We start from the raw sequence: 9,919 nt of genomic DNA, 5'->3' as shown, positions 1-9,919 counted from the left end.
TCTGAAGCTGGAAACGGGGAGAGACAGTCAGACAGACTCCCGCATGCGCCCGACCGGGATCCACCCGGCACGCCCACCAAGGGCGACGCTCTGCCCACCAGGGGGCAATGCTCTGCCCACCAGGGGGCGATGCTCTGCCCCTCCGGGGCGTCGCTCTGCCGCGACTAGAGCCACTCTAGCACCTGGGGCAGAGGCCAAGGAGCCATCCCCAGCGCCCAGGCCATCTTTGCTCCAATGGAGCCTTGGCTGCTGGAGGGGAAGAGAGAGACAGAGAGGAAGGAGGGGGTGGGGGGTGGAGAAGCAAATGGGCGCTTCTCCTATGTGCCCTGGCCGGGAATCGAACCCCGCTCCCCCGCACACCAGGCCGACGCTCTACCGCTGAGCCAACCGGCCAGGGCCAAGTTTCAGAATTTTTAAAGAGGAACTCATTCAAGAATGACACACTATGGCATTGGATAGTACATATATTGACATCTTCTCTCAAAACCTTGGAATAAATGTCTTAAAGAAGAAACACTATCCTGAAACTGACTTTGACAGCCTCTGGGGCAGGTTGAATAACCCAACAGAAAATAAAATTTGCATTAACTTCTGTCATTCTGGAAGCTATAATTATCCTCATTACTAAATGGAAACCATATTCTTGATAATGAGGCATAAATACTTGCCTATAAGTTTCAATTGCAAGATCACTAATTTCAGATAGGACTTATATATAGTTTTTTGGGATGATTTGTGAAAGTGTTTTGAAAACAGCATGCCCTATTTAATTAGGAGTTTTCCCAGCATGATAGAGAGTGAGAATTATCACCAAGATGTGCTTCCACCCACCAAGTCTGGCTCAAGAGGAACAAGTGGAAACTAGAAGACATACTTCCCTCCTTATTCATCTGTACTGTTGGAACCCAGCACTGTTCTAGGCACTAGAAACAGAACAGTAAACTAAGCAGACACTCTTTCTAGATACTTAGTCCTCAACACTTAAATAACAGTATGAGAACCACTCAGCAGTTAAGCCCTAAACAAATAGAGGAGGATGTGGTTCTCTCAGCTCGGAGAAGGACTGGTCCTTGATGACCAGAGAAGAAAGGAACTCAACAGGAGATGGCAACAGTACTACATTTGGCAAACTGGCAAAATAGGGGAGAAGGGTAGGAGATGTTGGAGGAGAGGAAATGAGGGCACTATGACCACAGAAGGAACTGTGCTATTTTGGCCAAATTTTCCAGTACCAAATCAACCCTTTATACTTTTATAGGGTCTCCCATTACTCTAACATCAACAGTCAACCTTTCTTAGAAATTTCCTAATCTGGTACTGATACTAGCGCAGCGGTCAGGAACCTTTTTGGCTAAGAGAGCCATGAACGCCACATATTTTAAAATGTAATTCCGTGAAAGCCATACAACGACCTGTGCACCTTACACATTATCCAATAAAGATTTGGTGTTGTCCCCGAGGACAGCTGTGATTGGCTCCAGCCACCGACAACCATGAACATGGGCGGTAGAAAATGAATGGATTGTAATACATGGGAATGTTTTATATTTTTAACGTTATTATTTTTTTTTATTAAAGATTTGTCTGTGAGCCAGATGCAGCCATCAAAAAAGCCACATCTGGCTTGCGAGCGATAGGTTCCTGTCCCCTATACTAGTGTGTTGTTTTTTTTTCAAGAAGAGTTTAAAGTTAACATTTGTAAGTATCTTGTAACAACTACCATTTATTGCACCCTTATGTGCTAGACATTGCAGAATGCTTCGCATAGATTTTCTGATTTAATCTTTAGAATAACCTTATGCGTTGGGCACTATTAATCCAATTTGTCAGATTGGAAACAGATGCACAGAAAGGTTGTCCAGGTCACACAGCTAGGAACTATTGAAATGAGGGTTCTGACCTGTAGTTATTGCTGTGTGTAGAAATTTTGTAGATCATATAGAATAGTGTACGTTTCTCCTTAACACCTCCAGAATTTTCTCCTTATCGACTCTAGTTAAGGGTCAAAGAACTGCCCCTTTAAATCATCTGTGATTATTTTAATAACTGTTTCTACCTTGGCCAGATAAACTGCAAAACTGTTGGAAGCAATCGGGGGGCCTTGAGAAGAGGTGAGACGCCTTTGCGGAGATAGCCACCTGCAATCCCGCTCCCGAATCCTCCACTCCCTGAGGGGGACCCCACGCACCACGTATGCAGTGAGGCCACGGGTCCCATGTCATTCGTCTTTCTTCGCACCACCTGAGCTCTGAGCCCCACGCACATTCACAAAGCTCTGGGCCTTTCACGGCCTCGGCAAGTCAGGCCAGTTCGCTGGACACCGCCGGTCTCTGCAGCAGAGAGTGAGATCTGCCCTATGGCCGAGCCCCGCCGGTGGCCCCGAGTCCCGGTCACTCTCCTGGGAGGAGGGGATTGGAAAGGAGAGGACGGCGGGGCGGGGCCTGCTACACTGAGTCCCCAAACGGGGACGTCACGGTCCCAGGTGCATGTACGGCGCGGGGCAGGAGTCACCGCGCGCCTCGCCTCCCTTCTCCGCTCATCTCCCACCTGAGCGCAGGCGATCCCGGCGACCCCGGCTCCATTTCCCGCGGCGCCCACACTTGGGACCGCGCTGTAGGCCAGGACGCGCGGGCGCCGCGGGCGGGCGGGCGGGGCGGCCGGGGGCGCCGGGGAGGAGCCGCGTGCGCGCTGGCCGGACCCGCCAGCCGGCGGCGCCGAGCGGGACTGACGGCCCCAGGCCAGGGCGCGGCGGGGACGACGGCGCGATGGCGCGGCGCGCGGAGGGTGTCCTACTGCTTCTCCTGGTAAGTGCGCCGGCGGGGACGCGGCGCCAGGCAGGTTAGGGCACCGGCGGGCGCTGCGATCGCGCCCCGACCCGTTCGCCCACCAGCCAGGGAGCGGTCCCCGCCCTGCACGGCGCTCCCTCTTTGTGCCCGGAGGTGGGAAAGGGCTGGGTAGGCGGCGGCGAGCTCGAACCCTGGGGCTTCGGGAAAACTGCTGGGCCTGAGCTGGGTGGTTGGAACCGCTCCACAGTTCAGTTCTCGCCGCCCTCCCCAAGCCCTGCGCCTTTTTCTGTCTGAGATCATGGGTGTAGCGGGCCCTGGAGCCGGGACCCCCTTCCCCGGAGGTCTGGGGCTTTGTTTGGAGTCTTCTGCGGAAACATGGAGGCAAAGACAGGCGACAGCCGTGCTCCTTCCAGGTTCGCTCAGGGTCTCTGCGGTTCCCCAGGTGAACCGGTGCACTTCAGTGATTCAGGAAACCGCGGAAATACCTGTATTCTTAGACTACCAAAAAAGGCTACATATGCTTTAAAATTTTTTTTACAAAGTTTTTTTTTTTTTTTAATTAAAGCCACGTTTATAAAAATCGTCCACACAAACATGGTTTTCTAGTTCACAAAGTTGGTGTTTTAAAACAACTTCCCAGTATTCAAGATAATATGTACAATGGTGTTAAGATTTGCTTCCTTTTAAAGGGTTATAGAAATCGAAGTCAAATAGTGTTTTCAGAGGTTCAAGTAAAGGGTTTCAACCACTGACAGGGCTCAGTCTGTACATCTTCATGTCTTATGCTTGATTTCTATGCTCTAGTTGGATTTTAAACTATATTTGTTTTATATTAATTTTTTATTGATTGATTTTTAGAGAAAGAAGAAGGGAGAGAGAAACATTGATTTGTTCTTCAACTTATTCTTGCATTCACTGGTTGCTTCTTTTTTTAAAAAAAAACTGTATTGGCTTTATTGGGGTGACTTTGGTTAATAAATGGTTGCTTCTCACATGAGCCCTGGCCAGAGAAGGAATTCACAACTTTGGTTAATCAGGATCAGGTTATAACCCACTGAGCAACCCAGCCAGAACTGAACTACTGTACTTCCCCAACGCACTCATTTTTGAAAAATTTGGGGTCTAAAAACTGGGTGCGTCTTATGCAATGGTTGTAGACTTTTTTACTTGCGTTTCCCGCTTTTTCGTGTAGATGAAGAGTTGTATGAATTTTATGATGAATAAAACTTGAGTTCAATAACTTTATGTAATACATTTTTTTTCAAATTTTGGGCCCCAAAATTAAGGTGCGTCTTATACATGGGAGTGTCTTATACATGGGAAAATATGGTATATTTGTTTTCTCTGCTTTGAAGGAATTGCACCTAACTTAGAAATGTAGCTGTTTTATGGGACTTTGCTAAATGGATTTTCATATAGTGATAATTTAGATCAGCCGTCCCCAAACTACGGCCAGCAGGCCGCATGCGGCCCCTTGAGGCCATTTATCCTACCCGCAGCACTTGCGGAAGGGGCACCTCTTTCATTGGTGGTCAGTGAGAGGAGCACTGTATGTGGTGGCCCTCCAAAGGTCTAAGGGACAGTGAACTGGCCCCCTGTGTAAAAAGTTTGAGGACCCCTGAAGATAATCCAACAGAAATATATATATATATATATTTCAATATATATATTGAAAAAATATGACTACCGTAGTCTACGGTTCCGGCGAGCTTGCCCTAGCATGGTAATTAGAGCCTGCAGATCCTGGGCACACTGGTTTATTTTCATGCTCTGTTTATTCATTTCATTTTGCCCAAATCGTTGAGGTAATTTGCAATTCAAGTTCATTTTGTTAATAAAGCTTTTCTAAAACATAATTTTGAGATTCGTTTTTGGCTTCCAGAATAACAAACAGAACAAGTAATTTGCTCATTGTGATATTTCTTTGCAAAGGAGGATAAATACAGTTAACATAGCACCTGGCTCCCTTTGAGAGTTAAATATTAAATTCCTTTTATAAAAGAAAAGAAATTACCTTTATCCTCTCATATGGTTTAATAAGCAGGCCAATTCCTTACAGTGACAGAGAAATGGGTAAATAATTTAAGCTTTTATTTTTTTACTTTAGCAATTTAATATTTTTAATTTGTCAATAATTGCTCCTTAAAAAGTGATTATAAGTAACTGAAGTGGAGCAGAATTCTGAACATTTTTTTTGTAGTTTCTAGAATACATTTTGTGCTATAAATTTGAATGTGTTTGTTATTGGTCAAAGAGGAGTGAGCAGTATAGCCTTTGCCCCTCCCCACCCCATATATCTCAGGTTGGAAGTACAGATAGATGCTTCTCGACTTATGATGAAGTTACAGCCCTGATAAACCCATCATGTGTTAAAAATAACATAAGTTGAAAATGCACCTAACCTACTAAACATCATAGCTTAGCCTACTCTACCTTAAATGTGCTCGGGACACTTACATTAGTGTACAGTTGGGCATTTATCTTGAGTTTCATCTCAAGAGTTCCTTCTTCTCACCAGAATGAGACAGAGGTGGACATTTTATAGACACTGGGGAGACAAAAGCACAAAATACAATATACAAAAAACACTGCCAACACAGTACAGTCATGCATCACTTAACAATGGGTATATGTTCTAAGAAATGTGTCGTTAGGCAATATCATCACTGTTCAAACATCATTGAGTGCCCTTACACAAACCTACATAGTAAAGCCTACTACACACCTAGGCTCTGGTATAGCCTGGTTAGTGTCACCGGTTTTTTGTGTGCTGCAGAATTTTAGTAATTAGTTTCTGTGTGGCCATGAGATGAAAAAGGTTGAAAACCACTGATACAGCCTATCGCTCCAAGGCTACAAACCTGTACAGCAAGTTACTCTACTGAGATCTGTAGGCAACTGTAACACAATAGTGTTTGTGTATCTAAATGTAGATAAGATACACATTTTGCTTATATTCTTACTGTACCTAAATATAAAAAAGATACAGTAAAAATACAAGGTAAAAAAGAATGTGCGTGTGTGTTTTGTGGGTCGGGGGAAGGCTGTGGAGGGAGACAGCTTTGGTTGGGACACAGACATCAGGAGGTGGAAGGAGAAAGAAAGAGAAGGGGAGAGCAGAGATCCAGAGAAGTCCAGGAGCTAAGATTTGGATGAGAAATAATAAAAGGGAGGGGGAGGAGAAAGAGGGAGGAACAGGACCAGGAGGAAAGAGAGAGGAAGGAAAATGGAAGGAAGGGAAGTAAGTGTGTCTGAGTGGGCTCATGGCAGGTGGACAGTATGCTGAACCTCCTCTTCTATTTAAACTGCCCAGAGCTAGCAGGAAATTCAACATTGTAGTTAGTTCCAGCGTTTTCTTTCAGTATCACAAACAAACTACAGAGGGTCCTCAGTTATGACACAGTTCTGTGCCTACAACAGTGACATAACCCAAATTTTGGTAAAAGTCAGAACATACCCTAGCCTGTCACTTACCTATCCTAACACAGTTGTAAAATTGTAATCTAGAACATAAAAATACAACTAAGCCACAGAAAAAGAAAAAGGACATAAGTATACCGTACTGTACTGTAGTAACAGAAAAAATGAGTGTATAAAAAATTCCGTACCTTTATTCCTGTGATTGGCTTGCACACTGGAAGGGGCATTGCAAGGTGGGAGAGAGTGACCTACTAGGAAGAAGGAGCTGGAGAGGCAGGAGAACCTGCAGAAGGCGCTGGAGATACTGGGTCAGGTGAATCAGGGTTGCCTAAGGAACATGGAGGAGACGCTGGAGATGATTCTATCTGTACTACAGGTGTTCCATCTCGAGAAGCAGCTGATGTAGAGGGTACAGGATCTGTTACAGGCCTCTCTGCATTCTTAAAGAATTGTTCCAGGCTAGTCTGGAACTAGTTTGCCTATGTAGTTAAGTACGACACTATTGGTATAAGCCAAAACACTCACATCTCAATTATTTAAAGTTTTTATGGGAATGGGCACTGTAAACTCAAAATGTATGTTGAGACAGTTGTAACCCAAGGACCCCCTGTATTTGCTTATAATCCATTTTAACTTATGAAACCATCATCATATATGTTGTCTGTTGTTTACCAAAACAAAATTACTATATGGCAAATGATTGTACACTGTAGAGCAGTGGTTTTCAACTTTTTTACACTCGGGGACCAGTGACCTAGCCAGCTGGAAACAGAAACACACAACGAATAAAGTTTTATTCCACCGTACATAACAATACAACACACAGTACAAGCTGGTGCTTGATTTCTGAACTCCACATGTACAATGCATTGAATACTACATTTACCCGAATGCTTTTTATCTATAGCGCATGATTTATAAATGTTCTGGAAAATGGAAAAGGTTGTTTGAATGAGCCTACAAGTTCCAAAGGTATCTAAGAAACATCAATAGTATTTTCATCAATGATACAGGCTGGTAAGTGGCAATCATACTGAGCATAAGCTAATTCTACTAAGACCTTTGGGTCTATAATTCTCATACAATATTAGGGTGGTTCACTCTTTTGTGGACCGACATGAAATTTCTGGGGACTGATCTGTGGACTGGCAATTGAAAAGCACAGCTGTAGAGAATTGGTTGTTTACCTTTGTGATCGTGTGGCTGGCAGGGAGGTACAGCTGACTGTCACTGCCCAGCATCACAAGAGAATATGTGTCACATATTGCTAGCCCAGGAAAAGATCAAAACTTAACATTTGAAGTATAGTTTCTACTGAATGCTTATCACATGTTATCATTGAGTTGAACCATTGTAAGTCCCGGACCATCTGTAGTCTTTGATAAAGAATGGAAAGCAGGCCCTGGCCGGTTGGCTCAGCGGTAGAGCGTCTGCCTGGTGTGCAGAAGTCCCGGGTTCGATTCCCAGCCAGGACACACAGGAGAAGCGCCCATCTGCTTCTCCACCCCTCCCCCTCTCCTTCCTCTCTTTCTCTCTCTTCCCCTCCAGCAGCGAAGCTCCATTGGAGCAAAGATGGCCCGGGCACTGGGGATGGCTCCTTGGCCTCTGCCCCAGGCACTAGAGTGGCTCTGGATGCAACAGAGCGACGCCCCGGAGGGGCAGAGCATCACCCCCTGGTGGGCAGAGCGTGGCCCCCTGGTGGGCGTGCAGGGTGGATCCCGGTCGGGCTCATGTGAGAGTCTGTCTGACTATCTCTCCCTGTTTCCAGCTTCAGAAAAATACAAAAAAAATAAAGAGTGGAAAGCAGCTTGTCTGACAGACGTAGTTCTTAAGGAAACTGGTCTTTTATAGAAGGGGTATAAACTGTAGTCTGTATGGGTCAGAGTTCAGTTGCAGATAACAATTCACTCTGGATAGTTAAAGCAAGAAGAGATTTATTTGAGGACATTAAGTTGATTACATAAGTGTAGGAAGGACTGAGGAAACACTACAGTTTGCGCTCTCAGTAATAACTTCAAAGTCACACAGCAGGACCCAAGCACTTAGGGAGGGGCCGTCTCTCCTGTGAACAGGCCACCTCTTGGCACCCATGAATCTAGTGGTGGACACGACTGCCACAATAAGACTGTTGTGAAACCCCTACTACATCTGCATCCGTGCTTGTCAGCAAAAACAGCTGACACATAGCTTCTGCTTCACTTCTTTCTTTCACATCTCATATAAGTACTGATTGGTTGAACCTAAATCACATTCAGAGCCTTAGCTGCAAGGGAGTCTGTGACATGTGGGCTTTAACTTTCCTCTACAGTTCAGGAAGACACACCAGAAGAGAAGTGTTAGGTTATAGGCACATAGCCACGACAGTCATTTAGGGCACCTCCATCTACATGGAAAAAAGATAATTGATGAATAAAAGCAGAGAATCTTTCCACTTCAAGAGTTCTTTGTCTAGGATCCACCAACTTCTAAGTGGTCCAGAGGTAAAATTCAGAGGGTCCATAGCCATGGATGGAAATAAATTACATATCTATTTTCACCAACCTCTAACTGAAATTTAGCATTTCTTTAAATTATGAGTGTAGAAAAGACATTGCAGTAGCATTAACAGTACCTGTGACTTTGCCACAATGGAATTCACAAATATTTTCATATCATAACTGTAGTTATCTCAAAATACTATTTATTCTCATGACTAATAGACTTTCTACTAGATCTTAATATTAATAGTTAATGCATTGATAACAAAGTGCATAATATTATAGCATTAGAAATATGATGGGGTTTTTTAAATTCTCATAACTATTTTGACATAATTGGTTTCATTCCTAATTTGATGGGGGGGTTATTTTATAAATTTTAAAACATTATTCTGTAAAGGGGTCCATAGGCCTCACCAGACTGCTAAAGAGTGCACTCAAGGAAGACATTTTTCTGATGGTCGCCTCAGTTTTGCCTTGGACTAATAGACCTTTAAAATCTGAATTTAAGGATTCAATGATAGCAAGTTGTACTGTGAACAGTTAGTTTGCTAGGCCTTCTGTAACAAAGTACCAAAAATTGGGTGGCTTAAAATAGCAGAAATATATTGCTTTATAGTTCTAGATGCTAGAAGTCTGAAGTCAAAGTTTTGGCAGGGCCAAACTCCCTCTGATACCTGTAGGTCTTCTTCTTTGCCTCTTCCTGGTCTTGGGTGGTTTGCCTTGTAGATGCATCACCTCAATCCTTCGTCTTCTTGTGGCATACTTCCTATGTCTTCATATCATCTTCCTTCTGCGCATGTCTGAATCTGTATCCAAATATCCCCTTTTAATAAAGACACCATTGGACTTACAGCAGTGACCGCAATTTGGTTAAATCTGCAAAGACCCTGATTCCTAATATGCTGGGGGTTAGGATTCAACTTATCTTCCTTTGGGAGACACAATTCAATCCATATATTAATAACACCAGTTATACAGTGTTCTAATATGCAGCTGGATAACAGATTTTAGAATAAATTTAACTATAAATTAGATGGCAAATATTGAAGCCTATAAGAATAATCAATTATCATATCTAGGAATTTTAGAAATGCATAATTTCACATTAGTTGTTATTTCTTTTTCTGTGTGTGTGTTTTGGAGTTTTTTTTAATAGAGACAGAGAGAGAGTCAGACAGCGACAGACAGACAGGATCAGAGAGATGAGAAACATCAATCATTCGTTTTTCGTTG

At 43.9% G+C, this 9,919-nt stretch overlaps 1 protein-coding gene across 1 annotated transcript in view; it reads left to right on the top strand.

Moving 5' to 3' along the window:
- Positions 1-2,355: 2,355 nt before the first annotated feature.
- Positions 2,356-9,919, top strand: part of DSG2 (desmoglein 2) — a 49,141-nt gene continuing 41,577 nt past the window's right edge. The window contains exon 1 of the mRNA XM_066246787.1: positions 2,356-2,804. Coding sequence (XP_066102884.1) covers positions 2,487-2,804 — 318 coding nt within the window. The 5' untranslated portion in view covers positions 2,356-2,486. The remainder of the gene's footprint in view (positions 2,805-9,919) is intronic.

The sequence above is a fragment of the Saccopteryx bilineata genome, chromosome 11, assembly GCF_036850765.1.
Source record: "Saccopteryx bilineata isolate mSacBil1 chromosome 11, mSacBil1_pri_phased_curated, whole genome shotgun sequence".
Classification (NCBI taxonomy): domain Eukaryota; kingdom Metazoa; phylum Chordata; class Mammalia; order Chiroptera; family Emballonuridae; genus Saccopteryx; species Saccopteryx bilineata.
This window is presented reverse-complemented; position numbering and strand designations above follow the sequence as displayed.